The sequence below is a fragment of the Polyodon spathula genome, chromosome 1, assembly GCF_017654505.1.
Source record: "Polyodon spathula isolate WHYD16114869_AA chromosome 1, ASM1765450v1, whole genome shotgun sequence".
Lineage (NCBI taxonomy): Eukaryota > Metazoa > Chordata > Actinopteri > Acipenseriformes > Polyodontidae > Polyodon > Polyodon spathula.
The window spans coordinates 26,055,094-26,079,118 of record NC_054534.1 but is presented as its reverse complement, the minus strand read 5'-3'; the positions used below and the strand labels follow the sequence as shown (position 1 = coordinate 26,079,118).

The window sequence follows — 24,025 nt, the reverse complement described above, 5'->3', positions numbered from 1 at the left end:
GTTATTCTCATAGGATAGAACCAGCACTTAGGTTCAAGTAATTGGGTTTTAATGAACATTTTTAAATTAACTTGAAACATGTATTTGGATGGAAATATTAGGGGTAGTGTGTGTGGGTAAAACTGATTAGAGTAGCTATTAGCTAGCAATAAAGATATTGTACCAGAATTACAAAGCTGTCTGAGTAAAAGGGTGAAGAATACTTCATACTTTTCTCGCAAACATTTAGAATGGGTAGAGATGAAAGTAAAACCACATGATTTAATTAACATTTCAGTTGGACTGCCAAACCACAAACTGTTTACATTATTTAGAAATTCACAGCTCAGCATATTAGTGAAACTAACAAATCAGCGGCCACTAGGATTTGCACAACGCAATTATGATTCGATAAAAACATTAGAACGAGAGGAGTCGTTCTGCCTCAACACCACAACAAGGCAGCCCACTCCATCACTCTGTCCGAAGTCTATCTTTACTTCATTTCCAACTGTGTCCTCTGGTCCTGGTTTCTATACTGCACTTAACATATTGGTTAAGGTTGTATGCGGTCTAAATCGTTTTAGATTTCCTGAGTGGCCATTTGAAAATTTGAAAACAGGGGTCCAAGCACGGAGCCTTGCGGCATTGTGAGCACTTCGACACCAGACCTACTCCGGTCTTACTCTAATCAACATTTCAAAACAGCTCTTAATCCTTTGCAGACAGCCCACTACAATAGAACTTAGATTGACAATGTAATTGCATTCAATGCGGTGACAAGAGTGTTGTTTTTTTTTTCTCCAAATTAGCATAAAAGCCTTAGTCAGTCTTAAGACAATCAACCAAAATGCAGTTATTTATTTTTTAGCACAAAGTACAAAGCTTACCTGAAATCCTACTAAATCTCCAAACATGTTCATAAACCCAAAAAGAAATGAATAAAATATAAACTGCAGAGAAACTTCAGGGATGACACGCCAATCAAAACACATTTCACTAAAATATAATTATTTTAATGCGGTGCTGCACTTCACTATCGATGGTTGCAATTACTGTGTACCACGGCTTAATCACCCAGCAATTGACAGCACAATTTGCATTCCAAGTCATTTTTCCACTCCCCACAGCAATTCACTACATGGGCTCAGGCCTGAGGGTTCAGTGGGCGCCCTCAGATTCCATGACCAAGCCAGCTTTCTTTTTTTTTTTTACCCAGAAACTTGAGAACGGATGTCAGCAAGCTACCGACCTCTGAGCTCACTGGGTGTCTGGCCAGCAGGGTTTGCTGTAACGCGATGAGGAGAGTCCCTGGTGGTTTTGCCACCGTAACCCACAGGAGCGCCAAAGCCAATGCGACACTCCCTGCAGAGTCTCCAGTGAAGACTGGCCCACTTGGCACAGCCAGGACGTGAACCCATGCAGTATGACTCACCCTGTGCACCACGTGGCTGCACTTCCTTTAGGTGAGCCACTCGGGAACCCCAGTCAGCAAAAGCTTTTATTCATAGCACTAGCATTGCTTGAAACATAAAGAAGTACTACCTTGTCTGTAATCCGGGTCAGAAGAAATTACAGATGGGCTTTCACTGGATGTGCTGTACGCATCACTATGGTACCGTCGATGAACTTTTAGAGGATCTGAAAAATAAACAAATATAACAAAGTTATTTACATACATTTAAAACAAACCAAAAGGACACATTTTGCCATCTGCGTCACTGTAATAGCGACTATTTATGTCACAAGAACCCTGAGATACAGCGACTATGATGTGCAGTATTTCAGTTTTACACTGTTACCATTGTCATAAATATTTTATTGTGCTGCCACTGCTCCAGCAACCATGAGTGTCCTAGTAAATTAGATGCTAAATCTAAGAGGCTGGGAGGTGCTGTTAGGCAAAATATCTTTTGATACCGGAATGGTCCTCCCCACCTGGGTCTTCAAATAGTCTTAGATGTGAAATTACAACCAAGAGTGCTTCAGTGCTGCCACTGTTAACGAAGCCAAGCAACATCAACAACAAATAATTCTCTCAAGGACAGCACTAATACACTATAAAGAGTATTCCACGCCACTGGAATGAAAATGCGGCCTAGTGCTGAACAGTAATGAAGCCCGACTTTGCCTACAGTATGCTGCTGAGAAGCACTGTATGGAACTGTAGTTATTAAAGACCACTTGAAATTAAAGCACTACGGGCCCGATCTTCGATCTTTGCGCAATCCCCTCGCTAAATTTGTGCCTCGCAAAAAAATAGTGCTTTGGCACAAAATGAGAGATAATGGAATATAGCAGTTTTTTGAGCAATTCGCAAATCTGTTTGTGCCTCGCAAAACCGTCTGCGCATTCACTACCAATATAGCAAATGCACACAACAGCCAAGCGAGAATGTGACAGCAGACAAGACCACACAATATATCGTGCACACATACATATGGACCATTCAAATACACAACTGGCTCCATAGCTAGGCGCCGAGTTTTCAAATTAATGAACTGATTGATAACGTCACTGTTTTATTGAATACAGACAGTATTGTATCACGAGGAAATACTATATATACACTGGATAATGTCTTTTTTTTCTGAATTTTTTTTATATAAGTCGTGCCGTGACAAAGTCTACTGTGGTAGCACACTCTCTGATTTGTAAATGTAACAAGTTCATTCACTTGCAAAGAAAACATCAATCAAGCATTTTTATATACACAATACACGGAAATGCGTTGTTATTCATTCTACTCACACATGTTAACACCATGATTAAGCCCAGTTTATAAGGTTTTGAGTGTCACCGGAATGGATTTTTTTTCGTTATGACATTTTTTTTGTAAGAATAATAATTAATTCTAAACACGCCCCTAAAATGTTAATTGCAGCCTACTATGATTTCTCAATAAACTAACAGTCTCTGTACAATTAGTAACACCGACATTCAGCAAACTGGACAGCTGCATAAAAACGACCAGAAATTACAGTTTACAGAACTGTTTGTCCCGTCTCAGCTAACCTATGATTGGACTGCTGCAGAGAAAATACAGGTCTTTGATTGATTGATTGTATCATCGGTCTGACTTTAGGAAAACGTTAGCATGCCTTTCACAGCAAGAGTCGGTGTTTGGCTCTCCGAACTGCAGCTGCCCATCCTTCACCGGTAATGCACAGCAACCTATGGAATAGCCAAATAAAGCAATGGGCCACAAGATGGGTGTATGATGTATCTATACAATTAATTTACAGATGTGTGGCAACACACAGCAAAGATAACAGGCAGGACCCCCCTCCCCTCTTCATCCTTCTCCCAATCTACATTTCCATACTTTGATGGTACACGTTGGATGCCGATATGTCTGTGGAGCAGTGAAGAACACATATAACTTTATATGTAAACACACTACCGCTGTCCATCACATCAATACAGTGATAAAACACATAACTGATCTGCCCATCCGGAGAGGGAGGGTTGGGGTTCTCTACTATTGTACCCAACTCCAGAGTGGACTGTTACTCTGACACTATTTGAACCAGGGGTGTGCAGTTATTGGAACTAGCTGTGCGTAGTTATTGGAACAAGCGCATCACAATTATCGCGTAGATATTGTTATATTCAGACGAATTAGGGCTTTCGCCCAATAAAAATTTGATTGCGCTATGCACATATTGAATGTCCACCTAGAATACATTTGCACCACATGTTTTTAATTACCGATGCATTACCATATGCTAACAGGACTGTATTAAAGGAACAGAAGGAAGGCAGTGTGCTGGACAGAGGTGAGTGCATGTTTCTACACTCGTCTGTTGGGCATGGGAATACGCTATAAACGTCACTATAATATGAACATGTTATATATGTTATGGAAACAAAGAGGCTTGTTGCTTGTATGTTTTTGCTGCAAATTGACTATGGTGATGCAGTATACAGGTTTGCATCACCATCAACTTTAGGTAAACTGGACTCTATATCATGCAGCATTGAGGTACAATACAAAGATTTAATACTCATCATTGTATATTATATGATAGGCTGGATGGCTTTACGGAGGTTGAAGCACTGGTATATTCTGGTATATAAGGCTATTCAATGTAAATTATATGAATATACTTATTTAAATGAATATCTTACAGCTTCCCATAGTAACCATGGCCTCAGATCTCATTCTTTTTTGCATTTTAAAATCCCAAATGTGCATACTGAGGCAGGTAAAGGATCCTTTGCTTATTATGCTTATTATACAAGTACTAATATATTTCTGCACAGTTTTTGCAAAGGCTTTGTTGGGCACAAAAGCCGTCATCTTATATATTATAGATTATAAAACGTCGACTCGTGTGTCTAGAAAAAAAGTTTTTTTCTGAATAAGCTGTCTAGAAGGGCTAGTATTCCGATATTATCCTAATACTAAGTGGGTATTTGGTATCATGTTTTCAGAATACTGGTATCCAGAATACGGATGGATTCATTCGGAATACCCTACTTACATGGCATGGAATAGATATTCAAATTTTCCACTATTCTGAATACAACTGGAATCTTGATAGAACAGGACAACCGGAACAGGTGCCCGGATAGTAATATGGGTGCAGTCAATTGCACCTCCCATGCACGGCAGGTAAATGACCTCATAAAAACCAGCATTATCTCCTCAATTTGCTCTGGCACTGGGGAATTTAATATGTTCCTCAGCACATTGCAGCAATGTGATTATGAATCTGTCGAGGTGGTGGGACACGACTGACTGGGTGATCCCCACTGTATCACCTGCTACCTTGTGGAAGGTCCCGGTAGCCAGGATACACATACAGACAGACACTACCAATTACTCAGCCAAGGCATGACTGTGCAGGTTTGTTCTGTCCAGGTCATCTACATAGATGAGTCAGCATGTCTCAGTCAAGACGATACCTGGATAAGACTTGCTCACTGCTGAGCTCCTCATATGTGCGCCGAGGCCGGTACACCCTTTCAGCATATCTTCGCCTATGTCGGGGTTGCTGTTGCTGGGTGTGCCTTGCGACATGTCGACGGACATTCTGCATGCTACCCCCATTTCCCATTGTTGCCCATTTGTAATCAGTGCTGGAATGGTAGTGTGCGCGGAGTTAACGTAGTCCTTTTACAATCCCTATTCTGCATGTCACAAACCTGGTTTTGTGCTTGGCGCATACCTTCGAATATACCAGGAACACGCATATTTTCGACCACTCCCCCCATATTGCGCGATGCATACACTTTATTTCTGCACAGCACAAAATGGATTGTGACGTGCAAAAGGACGTTTAGAAAATGGCAACCTGGCACAATTTCGGCACAATAGCCATCTGCAACGCGCATACCCCTCTGTGCGGTGTGCAAACCTTTCGATTATCGGGCCCTAAATCTGTTATATAAAACTTACCCTTGGTTGTTAGGAATTATGGTATTTTAAGGACATATATAACAAAATTACTTTAGAGAACCCAATAACGTTTGGAGCAGAGTGTCCTTAAAGATGGAGATCAGAATTTATTTTCCTGATGTGGTTATTTTTCTATGTCCTTCTAGGGTTGCAACGAAGGGTACAGTTTTGACCTTTGAAGGTTCGGAACACGTTACCAAAGGAATGTTTGAACCGTCAATGGTACTAATTTGCATAATTTACTGGTAACGTCACCATAGCTACTTGTTTATAATTGATTAAATCCTATAATTACAGGTAATCCATAAAAATTGAATAAAACATTCCACATGTAGTTTAAAAATACGTTATATAGAACAGTAATCATGTTTTTGGGTCATTCCATGCCAACTCCACCAGTGCCGTTGCCCACTGGAGTTCGAAAATGATAGCCAATTTATTTATTTATTTTTTTAATTTCCCCTTCAACCTGTTACCTTGCAAAGAGAAAGGGACCTTGACCGGAAAAATAACCCTGGGCGCAATTTAGATGCTACCATCATGTGTAGCACCTCATTCTACTCTTATTGAACTGGGCTTTTCAAAACAAAATACTAGGAGCACCTGACTCACTTCTGGCAAACTGCAACACGAGGGGTAAGTGGCAAGTTTTATTCGAACTTCAGCTTAACCCTTTATCCTGTAGGGGACGTGGGTCCTAAAATGTAAGTATTGCTGTAAGAACCTTAGGAACCAGTCTTCCAAATTATTATGGTTTCAAGTCCCACCACTGGTCACTAAACCCCCTTGAAACTGGAATTTTTGATATTTGTACCAAGTTTAGGCTGTAATAACTTGCGTGGGGGGACTCCAAAAAATCACTCAAAGACATGTTTGGATAGATTTTAATGAGATCTACAAGCAGCAAGCAAAATATGTTGGTATCTGGGAATTTTGGATTTTTGGTAGATTTTTTAATTTGCATTTGAGCATTTCTTATGGACACTTTGGTGAGGTTAAAGTACCACATAGTTCTATCCAAACTGGCTATTTCTTCAATTGTGCATTTTCTGAGGACTGATCTAGAGGAAATGGTAACAATGTTGGCTTCCAATGAGCTGAGGGGTTATGAACTTGCATATGGGACTTGGGTCTTAGTTGTTATGATGACACATTTAAAACTACCAAAATCTTACTTAGTTAGATTTTAAAAACCAAAAAGTGATAGTAAACTTTTTTGTTTATAAGTTGTGGTGCCTACCTAGGGGGTAATTGATTGACTTACCAAACAATTTGTGAAAAAGCCACTGGTGTATTGTACTGTATTGTGGGGCGGATAACGTGTACTATTATTTAGTTTGCAAAATCAGTTCTTATTGTTTCCTGCCGTGCTCTACACATTGGTGTGTATTGCTGGGGAATTATTGTTTGGGTACCAGACCTGTATACAATTAGAAACTGTTCAAAACTGGGATTATAACACTCTGCGTTTCATTACTGCACTGCATCACCCCTGTACCTGCACGTACCACTTTGTCACATTTATTTATTTTGAAGAAAAACCATTACATTAAGTTTTGAAACCGTAGTTTCAAATGTGTCATCGTAACAAAGAAGTCTCAAGTCCCATGCAAGTTTATAACCCCTCAGCTACAAACTAGTGCCAGTGGAAGCCATACTGTTACTTTTTTCCTCTAGATCAATCCTCACAGAATGCAAAGTTGAAGAAACTCTGTTTTAAAGAGCGCTCATCTCCAGTACAGTTATTCAGAGAAAGTGGATTCGTAACTAAATATACTACAGGGTTTCCTCTGTCTGGTGAAATAAAAAAATAGGAGATAGAAAATTAAATTCTAAATACTGAAATGTATTATTTTTCTCAACAACTCAGTGCTTACTAACATATTAACATCCGCCTCTGCCCACGAATGATTGGGCAGCTGTCAGATCTTTCACTTTCCCTTTGGCTACTCACTCGCTTTCAATTTTCATGCACAATACCGTGAACGGCCTCTGTTTGTTTATGATTGGACAGCTGCATAAAACTTGGCAGATATTTGACTCTCCTATTGGTTAAACTTACAGTCTGTACCTGCACCTGAAACAGACACAGTTTATGTCCCACCCAGCTAACTTAGATTGAGCTACCGCAGAGACAATGCTGACAGTCAATTGGTTGATCGTATTGCAAAAGCCATTCAGGACGAAAAAAAGTCGCGTACATACAAGCATGGCATAAGTGAGCAGCACTGTCTGACTGCTGTGGCACTTTTGATGGAAAATGTGTTAAAGCTTTCTTTATTTTCACGCTACGACCCGCCAGAAATGTGTTCACGACCCATACTTTAAGAACAGCTGCCGCGGGCACGATGGTCTGGCTTCGCAGGCACAAATTTGCCTACATGCACGACTTTGAGGCCCACTGCTAGAGAGTCTCCTGGCTCTGCTGCACAGCTCACAGTAGTGTACTCAAAGCATCAATTACAATTCTGGCATGATCCTGCAAATTAATTAGGCTCACATTATTATCTCTTTGTCCCCATTTTAATAAAATATGTTGCCTGTAAGAATATAGAGGAAGTGCTTGTAATGTATAGTTTAAAACTGGCCAGTGTTAAATATAATTGAACATAATGATATATATGAAGTTGCCTTATATTCAGCCTTTTTTTCTAAATGTCAGTCCAGTTGGTTATGATGAATACCACAGTACTTTCAATTTTCATAAATGTTCTCAAACCCAGCCAATACAGACCTTTTGGGTAGCATTCAGGTATGATCCAGCAAACTGCTGATTTTGAGCACATTTTGAACCTCTAGGTCTACATTTATGTTCAAACTATTTTATCATCAAACTATTTTAATACTGTTCTTCTGCAATAGCAACAGGACCTCTTTAAGACAACACTATATATTATGTATTTTTGTTATTTTTTTTTTTAACCAAAAGGTTTTAGCAATTAACACATTAAACATGGATTTACATTTGTACTGCTGAACGCCCCTACCAAATGCATCTCAAAAGGAGTCTTATAGGTGAAGCAAACCCAAATTAAAAAGAAAGGACTGAGCTATTCTTCTGCACAAAAAGGAAATAGAAAATCTGATATTACCTACAACCAATTAAATGGAAAGATTCACTGCAGAACCTCTCTCCGTAGCCCCCCTAAAGTGCAACTTAAATGTTGTTCAGAAGCACTACAGTTTCCACTGATCATCTAGGACCTGGAGTGTTCTACTCTAGTTATAAAAGAAATGCTTGAAAAGAACAGTCTTGGTGTTATTATTTTCTTTGGTGGTACCCTCTCCTGAGATGGAGAACATCTTTACATCATCATGAAAGAAAAGATCTGCCCAGCCCTGTTTCTCTAAAAAGCTCTAAATACTAGAGGAAAACCTGTTTCAGTCTGCTAAAGACTTAAAACTGGGGTGAAAATTCACCTTTCAGCAGGACAATGATCCAAAGCACAAGGCCAAAGCTACACTGGAGTAGCTTACGAATAGGAAAGTGAACGTCCTTGAGTGGCCCAGTCAAAGTCCTGACTTGAATCTTACTGAGAATCTGTGGAAAGACTTGAAAACTGCTGTCCATAAGCGATCCCCAAGCAGCTTGACAGAGCCTGAGCAAATCTGCCAAGAAGAACAGGCACAATTTCACCAAGCCGGTGTGCAAAGCTGGTAGAGACTTACCCCAGACGACTTGCGGCTGTAATTGCTGCCAAAGGTGCTTCCACCAAATATTGAGTTGACGGGTCTGAATACTTATACAATCAACACATTTCAGTTTTTTCTCTTTAGTTTTAGCTGACATTTACTGTAACTTATCTTATCCTTATAAGCATTCAGTTTGAGCATTCAAGTTTTTAGTAAAATATTAAGTTTAAAAAAAATGTGTATGCATCACTTTGTAATTTCACAAAATGGGACACCACATAGGGAGAGTCTAAATACTTTTGCAAGGCACTGTATTTATTAGGCAATTGTTGCAACTGCTTTGATGACTTACAGTGCTTCATTTTAAAATACTTTGATGAGCTAGAAGGAGATGAGTCAATTTACGTCATTAAGTTAGTTTTTGGTAATGCAGTAGTGATGAATTTTACATTATGGTAATGTTAATCCAGCCTAAAATTGCATTAGCAGCACTAGGCTTTCATCTGCAAGGCAAAGAAAAAGGGTTATGTTTGCTGTCTGATCTGAACTTACACTTCTTAGAGGACCAGGCCAACATGTTAACCCCCGAGAGCCTTTCTGTCTTCCCAACTTGTGCGTACACTACAGTATATATAAAGTGTAGAAGTATAGTTTATATATTTTGATAGCCTTATATAACTCTATATTTTCAAAACCGGATGCTCTTCCTCAGAAAGGATGCAGTCTTAAATCTACTAACCTCCTTCTTACAATTGGAGCTCTATATTATTAATTATTTGAAGGCTTGTTATTGTATGAATACAGTCAAAACAAAATATAAGAATGCACCAACCATTGGCTGAAATCGACAAGTACTGATCCTTGATCCAAACATAAAAACAAAGGGTGCCCTAGTGTTGGTATGCAAAATAAAAAGGAATTAAGGATTTCTGCAGATATTTCTGCCTTTTGAGGAAATCCCTGTGGAGAAAAAATATTTCAGCTTTCTCCACAGGTATTTCCTGAGGAAGGCCTATCCAACAGAAACACTATGCACTGCCTCCTCACTTATATTTAGTTCTTCAGAGGCAATGAGTTTGAATTTACAATTCAGCTAAAAAGATACAGCTTATCCCATGTGCAAAGCAAATCATAAAGCTAAACTTACATTACTTTTCTATGTGTTTTGTTCAATTACATTTCTTCTTACGGTTATTGTTATTTTAAACTTCTTTCTGGTCTCAGGTTCACAAGCACTTCCGGTGCAAAAAAAAATAACCAAACCAAAAAAAAACTTGGATTATTTTGGCATGGACTGAGAGACTAAGAATGATAACAACTGTTTTTGGAATGCTGTTTTGTAAATGACCAAACACTGTATTTGAATGTTTTGCTTTGCACTCATTTACATTGATTTTCTTTGTATAGTATACTTTCAGTACCGCACTTTGGTGTTTTAGACACCGTGATGTACTTGACAATATTAATTTATAATGCCCCGACGTTAATAAAACAACTGCAATGTTGTATAACAACTCCATCCAAGATGCAATATTTTCACATATCCAATGGTCCTCTCGAACCAATTAAATCAGATATGACAGGTTCTAAGTAACTGTTGAAAATGTATTATTAACCCTATGGTATTTCTTCTTGGAAGTAGTCCCTGTGTGTCTTAGATTGAATATTAGTATTTCAGACAATGGACTTGGCTACAATAAAGAGGAACACCATCTAAATCCATAATGATTCCCTTCAAAATAAATTCCATGTTATGGAATAAAAACAGTGTCTAAATGGAAATGACTTTCCACTGCAACTTCGCAGGTATGGAATTGATCAGACACGGCCACTACAGGAACAAAAGACTGAGTAGAATTAATAGCCAGACAAGTCTATTTTCTGCTGAAAACATGGAGAGGAATGAATCCGTGAACTTCAGGCTGGTCTGAGTTGGGGTAATAAGTACACTACAAGGTCCAGAACGAGTCATAAACCATACGATTAGAGCTCTAAGCTAGTTCCACTTTCCCTGTGAAAGCAATTTAAGTGACGATGATGAATTTGTACTTTGATTTGAAAAGGGCCACTGCATCTATAATGGGAAGCCCACAAATCAGTTGCCCACAGTAGTAACATACATATATATTCCCCAGTATGGTAGAATAATATATGATGGACAGCCAGGAAAGGGCAATATCTAATAGTGCTTTATTTAAAAAAGATCTAAAAGCTAATCAAATTAACTCAGTTTGTCTAGGTCAGACTCAGCATGATAGTGGCAGTTTGTTGCAGGTAACTATTATTCTGCTTGCCATTATCGGCTTCACATCGCTTTCATACTGTATACACTGTATTATTTTCCTTTTAAAATACTGGTAAATATAAAATACAACATACATTTTGACTTTGAGACCAGGAACTCAATAACAATGTTATTATAGCTGTCATATATGACATCTGTCTAGTTTTGAGTAACAGTACTAGGGGACTGTTGATCAATTAAATGAAAAAAAAAAAAAAAAAAAAAACAATTTTTTTAAACCTTTCTGGAGATAGAAACACCTCAAATTACTTAACCCCAAAACACACTTCATATGCTACAATGTTTATTGTAGCTTTATCATGCAAACCCAGGAACACTCTGTGTGCAATACAACTTCTCCTCTGAGCGCACCCACCAAGAACACACTTCATCTGTACCACCACCTGAAGCTACAAGACAGTATGCCAAGCACTGGTAAGCCAAGCAATGTTTGGAATTCCATTATCCTCCACACATGACTCCAATTATTGGTTGTCACAACACTCTGCTGTAGAGCACTCTCTCAGCAATGATTGAAATGCAAGTATGTCTGTGTTTCTAATCTTGTAAAATGACCAGAACACTGTTTGTTCTGGATTACACAGGAAAAAAAAAGCAGCAGATTTCTCTTTAGCAGTGGTTTCTCTGTATTTGTTATGCTCTAGTAACAAAAAGTCATCAGGAGGCACTTCATGTTTTATGATTACTGCACTATAAATTATATTTAAAGTAATTCTAAAAATATTAGTTTAAACAAGAGACTTTGCAGAAAAATATATCATTTCTTGCCCCAAATATATCCTGGATTAGTTCTAATAACCCCAGCCCCAACTGTATTCCATTTATCTACATTTGAACATGACTATTTCTCATGGAAAAATTAATAATGGAGTACATCTGAGATAATAATCAAACTCACCATCGACATCCATGGCTTCTCTGAGCACGTGTAGCTTTTTTTGCCGGTCTTTAATCCTGTCATATGCGCTTGATAAAGCGGAGCAGACTGACAGTTCTGACAGGTGATGGGCTTTCCGAGGGCCCAGGGTGCCAGTAACTCCTCCATAATCTGAATGCCTGGCCTCCTTGGCTCTGGAGGCAGACTTGGGCCTGACTGCGACTCTGTCATCCATTCCGGCATGTCTGACAACCGCTGGGTCAGGGTAATCCAAGTCCATGGAGGAGGCCCAGTTTTTTTTACTGCATCCATAATCCTCATTGCGGTAAAGTGGTCTTTTGTTCATTCTGCCCAGCTTACCTCCCTGCTGGTGACTCTCATCCACCACGTCCTCGTGCCCAGAATTATAATCCGAGGACGTGCAAGGAGGACAGTCTTCCTCCTCCCTCGGTTTGTTGCCGATAGCCAGGAACCCCATGGATTTACTGAGACCTCGGTTCAGGGAGGCCTGCTCGTGAAACCGAGCTTTGTACTTTTCCACAGCGTTCAGGGTTGTGCTTCTTCCTGCATATTCAATAATACACAAAAAACAATTACATTAGGAAATGGGGAACAATCACAATCAAGAACAGAATTTGGGTTCTTTTATATACACAATTCTGGATTACTTTACCAACGTGTCTGTTCAATATTCCCAATTTCAATAGAATGACTTCAAAATTCTAAAATTGCATCCAGCATGCTGACCTTTCTTTTATACTGTATGGACAATACCATGTCCCACACACCCCCACCCCCACACACACTGTAATGTATCTGTGCTGTTACTCTTTCAATCTATTCCTAGCTATGCATAGTGGGCATAGCAGGTAACCTGTGAAGCAAAATAAATTGTTCAGCTCAGGACAGATTTATCCAGTTCCCCCTTCCAGAACATTTCAGTGAATATAAAAAAACGCTGACAAAAATCACACTAAAACTAGACAAGGGAGGTCTGACAAAATCACGATACAACTAGACATGGGAGGTCATTAACTAAAACAAAGAATCCTACAGAGTGTAACCAAAGGGGAATGTCATATTGGATTGAAATGGATCGGTAACATCGATATGTCCAGAGGTTAAACCAACGTAGCAGTGACAGTTAATGTTCATTGGACACCACTTGTACTGTAACTTTACTGAGAGAATCATACAATACAACAGTGTACCAAATGCAAAGACACTGTCTGAAAACAAGTGGTCTGTATTGTTAATATGACCAGAGGATTAAAAAAAAAAAAGTATATGGTAGTGTTTTTTTTTTTTAACTGGACCTAAACAAGACTCAGTAATGTAAATGTCCAGATGGTATCTGTGTACACTGTTTATCATACACATTGCTTCAGCCCATATACAAAGCCTTTAGTGGCAGTCTGCAGTCTTCAATGAAGTTAATCTTTCCAGAGCTGTGAACAAGCCTGCAATGTTGAAGTTGCACAACAGAAAATAACAACCACAAGCCATTCTTTGAGCTTCTTTTATCCAACGACGGAATTGCAGAATAAATTACAGGTTATCAGCAGTAGTTATTTCATTTACATAATGGTGCACCGCCAACTTTGAACGTTAGGATACTAAAGAAGCTTGTGAATACTCCCCCCTCACAACCTTTTTTTAGCCCAAAATTGTAACCAATTGTTCAGATACTTTGTTTGGAGCAAAGTAATCTAATAGGAGGATTATTTCCTGTTTAGATTCACTTTGTATCAGTTTCTGTCTCAGGTCACCTCAATCTGGTGAGCCTGTGAAAACAGAGAATGCAGCAAAGTGAATCTAAACAAGAAAACCATAGTTAAGATAACGCTGACTTTTCAAGTCTCTACCAAGGTGCTCTTTAAGCACCTCCCACCAATATATTTCCAGTTTTGTATTATTTTATTGGAACTCTTGGATTATCTTTTCATTCTAGTTGAAGACAATACATTTTAAACCAATACAGCAAAGTTTGTTTTCCCCTTCAGTACACTTTTATATGAAGCTCTGTGGGTGTGGCTTTGTGAGTAATGTGGTAACCAAAAAGTGGGATTTGGAGTGTTAAGGAATTTCATGGACAAAACCCCTTTAGTAAACAACTTAAACCATCCTTAAATCGAATTTACCTGAAAGATTGACACACACACACACACACACACACAGTCAACCCTCTTTATACCGCCTGCTAGGTAAAAAACAAACAGGCAATATGAGAGTTTGGCATTATAGTGGAGGGTCCAAAAAAATCTAAAAAACCTATATTTGCAGTAAATTCAAACGTTTTATATTTTTAGTAAAAAACAGACACTCATTTAGTGTCAAATCACCCAAACAATTCCATTAAAAAAAAGCGTATGTTTTTTTTTACTGTACTGGTCATTTGAACTTTACTGTTTGTGGCACGACAGTAAGCCTGCTCAATACTATCCCCATTGAACAATGCCATCTATTTCACAAATCAATTTAAGTTCAACATCATTCTTACATTAAAAAAATCACTTATTTAAGACTGCGTCAAGCCTTTTTCAGGTTAAACAAATCGACCAGTTCTATCAAGGTAAGCCTTTTGTTTTTATTCATTACAATGTCTCCAGTTGTCCTTCCATTAATAGTACAGACAATCCTCTACTTACAACGCACAGCACTTACGACTCTTGCATTTTTCCCCTGCTTCGACTTTACAACATCAATACGGCATTTACCTCACGGCGAGACCTGAGCCATGCGTCATGTGCGCATGCTCGGTGTCCGAACAGCAGTACCTGCTGTGGTCGCCCTGACTTTGTCTAGCATTTTTTTTGTATGTAACTTTTTTTTTTTTTTACATTTATTTGCCGTTAACAAGGTGATAAGAACAACTGACTCAAAACGGAACCTAAGCTGTGACCTCTGTCACATGACGTGGGGCTTAACTGCACTTTATTTCCTGCTAGGAGTACCACGTACACACACTGAATACGTCACTGGAAAGCCCCGAGCCTGTACTTTTAGGTGTCTCAGTAATATGCGTGACCATTGGGCTGAGTGTAAAGAGTTAAATAAATATTTGCATGAATACAATATAACGGGCCATTTTTGTAAAACTATATTATTTGGCTGAAAAGTCAGAACGTAACCACAATTTATAACATTGTTATTATGGGAAAATGTGCTTTGACTTACAATAGCGGGAGTGTTGATGACATTGGTATGAACGTTCGGTTAACAACGAATTAGGAAAGCGAGTCAAAGGTTAACTGCATAACTTTGTTGTTTTAATTGACCGTGATTATTTTGTTAGCGCTACAATGAGGGAAACTACAATGCTTACTTATGTTTGCTTGGCTTGGGAAGTTGGCGGATGGCGGAAAGTGGGGTGGCGATATAACGGGTAATAATAGTACTGTTTTTATATTGGTAACACTTGTTCAAAAAGAATGGCTGGCGGTATGCAAGGGTGACATTATAAGGGGGGCGGTATAACGCGGGACTACGGTGAATCACTACAATTTAACATAGGTGGAGGTCACTTAACTTGGTGTGTGATTTTGAAGGTGATTGGTTACACCTGAGCAAAGTTAGGATCACTATTACAAGGGGATGGACATTTCAGTTTTTATTTTTAATTCATTTTCAACAAATTTCTAGAATATTTTTTTCACTTGGAAGTTGTGGCGTAGGATTTGTAGATACATTTAAAAAAAAACTATTTTAATGCATTTTAATTCTAGGCTATAAGGCAACAAAATGTGAACATTTAGAAAGGGGGAGTAGACTTTCTATAGGCACTGTATAGGGGTTTGAAAGGTGGTGGTGGCAGATATACTATGCAATCACATTTTTGGATACATATTAATAAACTGCTAATTCTGCTTCAAAACTCAGTATCCAATGCATGCTGCATTAGTTTACCGAGTAGAAATAACAAAAGAGTGAAAAGAGGCAATATTATCCATTATGGTTGTATGTTCAAGGATAACATGTGTTGTGAATGTTTTAAATTGCTTTGATTTTGTGAGCTCACAAGGCCAAGATATGGAGCCACAATGGTGGTTTCATTTAATGCAGACTAAAGAGACAGGTTGGTTCTTGTGCCTTCCCACTCCAGTGCCAAAGGAGTCAATTTTCATTTCACAAACACACTTAATGGTGGCCTCTTGGATGTTCTCCTGGTTTTCTTTTAGCCAACGGTCACACAGTTTAGTGTGCACAAGCCTGTCAACACCCAAGACTCAGACAGAGGCGGATTGATTTCCTATTTCAGTTTAGCTTCATGAGAGATGACTCATCTGAATTAAATCATATATTTTCAATTCAGCACACCACACTGTATTTCTGCTGCCATCAGACAAAAACTGAAATAGATAAAACAGCATTTCCTAAGAAATATAGAAACTGGAGTCTAACAAAGGTTTCATATGTTCAGTTTAGGGGGATCAAAAGGTCACTTTTACTTTGTCTATCTCTATACAGATGAAAAACAGTCTTACTTTAAACAACAAATATTTACAATTTTGGAAGAGCAGACACTCCCTCTGCCAATTACAAGGGAATTACAAAACCAATTTGTAGGCTGCCAAAATTGAAAGTTTTAAATACACTTTGCTGCTTACTGCTGCTACTGTACTAAATCAAAGTACGGTCTTGTTCAAGAGATGTTCTTTTAAAAGAAATAAATCAATAATCCAAGTTACCTGCAGGCAGCCCTTTTCCTCTCAAACGATCTCGAATCTCTCTACTCCGGTCTGGCAGGGCCTCCTTGTCACCACTTGATAACAGGCCATCCAACTGTGCAAGGGAAGAGAAACCCAGCCATGATCATGCTGTTCTTTAGTGTGCAACTTTAGGCAAATGGGTTTTAAAAATCAGGATTCTGAGATTATAAATACCAGCACGTTTGCCTTTGCACCAGTTTCACACACCTGTATATAACCTATAATTAGCGTTCTGCATTTTTGGTTTTTATCTTTAAAAAAAAAAAAAATGTCCCGGGAATTTTTCGGTTTACTTACATATATTAAAATAGGGATTAAAAAAAAAATATATATATAATTCTAAATATTGTGTATTTCCTAGAAAACAGTATCGCAAAAATATTGAATAGTAGACACAAAATAAATAAATAAATAAAAATAATACGAGTTAAATCAGTAAAAACCGACGTTCAGTTAAAAATGCTGTATTTTTTTGGAATAAACTGGAAATGTGGAACACTACTTATCACGTATCCATGAACACTAATACAAATACATGTAAAGGGGAACAAAATCATGGGTTAGCAGAATAATCTCCTTTACAAGAGGCATGATAGAGGGTGCCTATGCATTCTCCAACATGGCTGTATTGACTAAATGTCTCCATCAAGACAGTCTTGAATGCAGTGGACAATACACAAACTGTTTCCAATCAAGCAATGCTCCAGGAGCGACTCATTGTGGGCTTCAGTAGCAATAAAGTAATAATGTATTGTCTGGGCACACTTACAGTATGTAGAGTAAATACAGATGGACAGGAATCTCATTATACCCCCAGATTCTGACACTTTGTGCGACAAGTTGCGTATATATGTATATCCCAATACAAAAACATCTATCAGAGAAAAACATGGGCAACCTTGGAAATATTTGTTATCTAGAGAAAACTTTGCATACTGTGATCAGGACACTACTTACCCTAGTGAGGCTGCCCAACACCAGTCTAACCAGCTTTCTCACGTAGCAGAATGAGGGCTCACAATTGGTGTTCCTGATATGAGCACTGCAGGCATCCAAAACTGTCCGCACAGACACTCTGGTGTAAACAGTATCCTCACACATGTTCAGCAACATGCTATTGAGATGCTCCCCAAGCTTCATTGGCTGAAAGTAGCAGACGGTTCTATCATTTTTGCTCATTGGGATACCCTTATAAAAGTTTATCACAGTATTTTGCATGGTATTTTTGCAGTTGTACCATGATTTCCCTATGGTTATACTCTGCATTTACCACTTTACTCTTGTTTGCCATTCTTTTTTTATATGCTTTACCAGACCTTGCAGGTCTTTACAATGCTTACCTACGCTTTACCATACTTTCACTTTGCTTTATTACACTTTGTTATTTTATAAGGGTATAGCCTCACACTCAATTCATAACAATGTAGCTGCATAACATATAATACAAACAGTAATACAAAAAAATAAAAGTTTCTTCTTTACACATCTGCGCTATTATTCCAAAGTAGTTGATAACTTTTCTTTGGAACAATATATGCTATACTTAAGCCTGTATTTATTTATCTGTTTTTAGTAAATACTATATTTATAAATACTAAAATACATAACTACATGTATACTATAGCAAATTCCTGCTTATTTTATTTATCAATATTACAAAAGCGCTTTAGTGCAAAGATGAAAAAGACTGCTTTAAGACTCCAACACTAGTTAAACTAGAGTCATTTGAATGAACCTACCTGGCTCTGAGGTACTTCATAGTCAGCTCCCCAAAACAAAGTCATCCCAAGCGAGTAAATGTGAATCTGAAAAACACCAAGCAGTTCAAGATCTTGAGAGAATTAAAACAGTTTGTAATTAAGCACTATTACAAGGTGCAGTGCTGTATCTACACCCCTTAGCTTAATCCTGGGGTCATGCAGTCTCACTGTAATTCTCTTATATCTGAATGTGACCAACGCTGCTTTCAGTATGCACGTCACATGTTATGGGAATCAGCACTGTGTAAACTACATAATTTCCTTGTATATAAGAAGTAGGAATAATACAATTGTAAAACAACTTTACCATCTAACATAAAATGCCCCCTGACCTTCCTGATACGAAACTTGAACAGAAACAAAACCCACCCCATGGCGCACTGTAGTTTATTTGTGTTTTTCATTTTAACTTTAAGTATATTGGTCTTACTACTGCACATATATGGCCACAAGTTTTGCATTACCTAGAATTTTTGGAATGGATTGAATTTAGATATTTTATTTAAATTCATGTAATAAAAGAAACTACACAATTATTTTGCAAAAAAGTCTACTGGAAGCCACAGTAGTACAATATTTCATGTTAGATTTTGAAATGTCATATTTTTCAATTACTAAGTGGTATGTAATTCAATATTTTAATGTATGATTATTCAGCAGCTTTCATTCAACTTTATGAAGCAGAAATTAGTTAATTCTATAGGGTGATGCAAAACATTGAGCTTCCTTAGGGAAGAAAGGTCACCTTTTCTATATCAGATAGTGAAGACAAGGACTGTCCCTGGAGAATTTCAGGTGCTGTGAAAGCTCGGATGTCCTGGTGTGCAACGTTCTCGTCAGTAAAGGAGACATTACCAGACGGGAGCAGCAGCAGAGACCAGGGGGAGATGATGAAACCCAGAGCAGCAAGGTCAGCTGGAATGAAATAAAGTGGACATCAACATGTTAAACTTTAAAATGGATATGTTAAACTTTATGCACTAAGCTCAAGGGGCTGCTGGTGCAAAGACTGAATATAAGTCATGATCTAAAGGAATAGAAGCCAAAAATATTGTTTCATTGGTTGTCCAAATACAATTATTCCAAAGATGATTTTGTATCCAAGGTCATTGTATCATTGAATCTAAACAGAGTTGTATGCAACTATTCATCAACAACCATGGGAGGGCTGACTTCAGAAGGGGCACCAGCACTCCAGATAAGGTTTTGGGTCATTCAGTAATTCTTTCCAATTATGACCCATTTTGTGAGTAAAAGTTATTTTGATTGGGTAAAATGCAACATTACCTTGAAGTCATGGAGTACTTTCAATTACTACTGTACATATATCTCTCCTTATTTTCTACCTGAAAAAAAATCCATTAAATGTCTTTCATAGTCACTAGTCCTGCCTTAATATTATTGTCCAGGAAGTTGCTGCTCTCGATGTAGTTAGCTACTGCATTCACCAAGTGTCCTCCCACTAGTACTAAGCTGTCAGTTTTTTTTTTCTCGTACTTTCCATTTCCAAGTTGACAGGCATGTTGCCTAAAAAATGTATAATCGTAAATCTCGAAAAACTACTCGCTTCTAAATCTTTTGTAGTCATTTTAGTATTACTTTAGTATAAATACATGTTAATTTGGATTCATAGGTTGTTTTTTTCTGACTTTATGTGAACGAAAAGACACACATTTGCCTGTTTTCCCATTGGAAATAGTGATGTTTTGAAATATAACTGTCCTGGTCACAAAAGCAAAGGAACAAAAATTGTGTTACATAGTGTAATCAGGCCTACTGGAAATCTGGTCCTATGCATGTAGACAACTGTATGTGCCAAAGGAAGCTGGCGTCTGCCCAGAGATCTTCATCCAAGCAGCAGCCTTGCGAATCTGCACCACTCTGAACAGAGTAACATTCTGTACTTTCCAGAGCCTACTGCTAACCCCCATCTCTTTTGCCTTAGGAGACAATTTACTAAGAGCTTGTGGATTCCATATCCTGTAGACTATGTGTATTCATTGTGCTCAGCAACACACCCACAGACAAAGGTGTAAAACCAAACTCCAATCTTTCCCAAGGACATTATATTTAAAATGTGCTTACATACAATATAAAATCGGTTAATTTCACTGGTTGGCTGTTGCTTATAAAAAGACACCAGTTCAGAAGATACTTTAAACTTAAACTTATACTGTTGTTAATTTGCTTCCAAATGAAGGTAAAATATTTGTGTGAAAACACCCCCCCCCCCCCCCCCCCCCCCATTTTTTTATTTTATTTTTTTATGGGGGGGGGGGGGGGTTAATGGAAGCAGAACATAAAATGAGAATTGTGGTCTTTTAGATCTCAACACCACAGGAGGTCTAAAATTAATAAACCATTTTGTAAACAAGAAAATCACAGGACAGAACGTGTATTGTATTATGAAAGACATGCTCATCCAAACACAGAACCTCCTGAGATGGTAAGCTAGAGACAAAATGTTTTGAATCTCATTAGTTACAGACATGACTTCATGAATTTCATATCAAGCAGCCAAATACCATATTACTTCCATTTGGCGCCGCCCTCAAATTAAAAGACGCCCTCGTATTGACGCTGTTGTCATACATCAGCTTTATAATAGAGGCCGCCCTCTAATAAACGCAGCTATCAATAAATCATTAAAGTATTTTTTTCTCCCCCTACTAAAAAAAAAAAAACCACACACAGTAAACAAATAAATATGCAACACTGACTATGTACATGTAATGCCCCCGAAGAGACGGGAGCCTTAATCTACTAATGTACACACACATAGTAAGCACATTTGATTTTATGGTAGTACAGTTCTGAAAGAAAATGCAAGATAAACTACGTTCAGAACAGCAGTCTTTCTGAAGTTTTTATAGGTGGTTTTGTTGTTTTGTTTTTAGTTCAATTGTAATTCCCGTACAAATAAAAACAATGGGCTTACTATTTATGGCAAGATTTAGTTTCAGTTTCTCTTGCAGAGAAATTACAAACAAGCAGGTTACAGTGAGAGAAAAAAAAACAAGTAGGATATACTGTAGTTCTTGCAGAAATCAAACTGATATTTTGAGGTAATTTTTGGTCCAGAAAAACATCTGTGTTACACTCTTGGACTTAACTGCCATAACAGCATTGCCCGCCCCTTAACAACCAATACACACTACTGATTCGCTGGTACAGTACTCCTGACCTTCCAACTCCCACATAATAGGTAACTGTCACCAACAAATGTACCGTAGTCAAAGTAGGTTAGCCTACACGCTGCTACATACAGGTAGGCTACCGTATTACAGAAAATAAGTAACCGCAATATTTCAAAAATGTCACAGATCGTGTAATAAAATATTGCAGCGTTTGAAAATCGTAGTTTTATTAATAAAGGTCGCCCTCGTATAAAGGCCGTCCTCTTAAGCACCACAGTTATATTGATCAACTGCGCCAACTTGAAGTAATACGGTATTTAATTTATTTTGTAACTTCAAATAAATCAAACCATATGACTTTCAAATGTTGTTTATGCGTCACAGTTACATGCTTTTTTTTATCTTGGATATACCAATAGCTGGTTAGCAAAGACTTTTTTCAAATACAAGCCCCCCCCCCCCAATTTCCAAAACTATTGTAGAAGGAAAAAAAAGAAACTATGTAGATAGAAACACTCGGAGCTGTCTATTTCTACTTTTGAAACATGAATAGCTTTTTATTGACTTACAAACAAAATTGGGTGAACTTTGTAAATCTAGCCCTTTTGTGTTAGTATGCATTTTAGTAGTTCCAGCTGAACATTAGGTATAACTCCCACCAGTGTAGCCAGGCGAGATCCACATTGGTCTACATGCAGAGGCATTGCATCGGGTATCTTCAACACAAGAGGTCCCAGTTGCGTTACCTTTGCGGAGGAGCTCCTGGAGGCTCTCTGTACTCTGACTCAGGATGGCCCAGATCTCATCTTCCTGCAGGGGCCCTCCCCGCACCTCCAAGGCCTCCGCCAGAGACACATGCATCTTCCCTGAAGAAAAAAGGGGAAAACAAACAAACAGGAAATAAACAGCTGATTGAAGAGTTACAGCAGTTGACAGGGTGTTTACTTAATGAAGTTTAGTTATTATTTATGCATTTAGAACGACCAATGATTCAGTGAGACAACAAGGTATTATTTAAAAGTGAGATATTTGAACAGCAGGTTACAGATCAGGTAATATACACAATGAAGGTAATAAACCCAATTGTTTAACATTAAAGGCCGTTGCACACCAGACACGATGTGACAATGGGAAATGTGCAGTAATGCGACAGAATTAACAGACCCTATACTTTTGATAAGCATTTGACACCACAGGCGACACCCCAGGCAATGCGGAGGAAACACCAGTCCGACACTGGAGCGATGCAAAATAAACATAATTGAATCCTATTTTTTTTTACGTGCCAATCAGAGAACAGCTTCAATGTACCGTGTCCACCAGTGTGAACAAAATAAAAGTCACCATTGAAAAATACCCAGAGCTTTATGACAAATATCATCGCAACTATAAATAGAGATGAAAGACAATATATAGGAGTCCATGTTGAATGAACTGGATAAACCTGGTATGTATGATTTATTGCCATATGTGTTGAAGTACAGTCAGAGAAGACACTCATTTCCACATCATGTTAACAAATATGTACCAGTCTTGATCATAGTTCTGGCAATAGCAATCTGTAATAGATTATAGATCTGGCAGTTTCCAAATCTGTCGCATCATGTCTGTGTCGCTTCAGGTGTGTATGGTTATGTTACTGCGCAGATATCTTGTCGGCTGATGTGTGTAGCAGCTGGTGTGTATCGACCGTGACTCAGTTTATCCATGATAGATTTAAAAACAGCAAGAATCAAGAACTATTCCAGCTTTCAAATGGGTTAACTGACAATTATTATGATACAGCTCATTCAAAAATGGGTATGAAAATAACCTAGAAACCAGGAACATCTCATTTTCAAAGGGATCCTGGCAAGTTGGCAGCAGGAGATGATATTAAAAGCAAGTATAAAAATAAAAATAAAAAAGTTTGCATACAATAAACACCAGCATTATACTGCACAAACTAATTAGGTTAACATGGGAGTTCTTTATTATTGCCCTGATTTGTATCTAATTGCTTGTGTCCTAAAGCTCAAAATGCATGCAGTCTTCCTGAAATTTCATCCAATTAATTCTGCCTCACATAAATGATCCCATTCCAAACAATAACATCTGCAGGGTGTCAGGCCGGAATTATTTCTGGTGTATATGAAAATCTGAGTTGATACAAGTGTTGTCTAAACCAAAGCCTTGTTTTACTGAGGATTGCAGAGGACGTACTGTCAAATATTTGATGCAC

General features: G+C 38.2%; 1 protein-coding gene across 1 annotated transcript in view; it reads right to left on the bottom strand.

Moving 5' to 3' along the window:
• The window catches only part of ptpn13 (protein tyrosine phosphatase non-receptor type 13), a 92,401-nt gene that overhangs the window by 48,398 nt on the left and 19,978 nt on the right, over window positions 1-24,025 (bottom strand). Inside the window, exons 3-9 of the mRNA XM_041251020.1 lie at window positions 22,551-22,670; window positions 19,413-19,582; window positions 18,647-18,712; window positions 17,865-18,050; window positions 16,887-16,980; window positions 12,220-12,762; window positions 1,525-1,620 (exon numbers count right to left, since the gene is read on the bottom strand). Coding sequence (XP_041106954.1) covers window positions 1,525-1,620; window positions 12,220-12,762; window positions 16,887-16,980; window positions 17,865-18,050; window positions 18,647-18,712; window positions 19,413-19,582; window positions 22,551-22,670 — 1,275 coding nt within the window. The remainder of the gene's footprint in view (window positions 1-1,524; window positions 1,621-12,219; window positions 12,763-16,886; window positions 16,981-17,864; window positions 18,051-18,646; window positions 18,713-19,412; window positions 19,583-22,550; window positions 22,671-24,025) is intronic.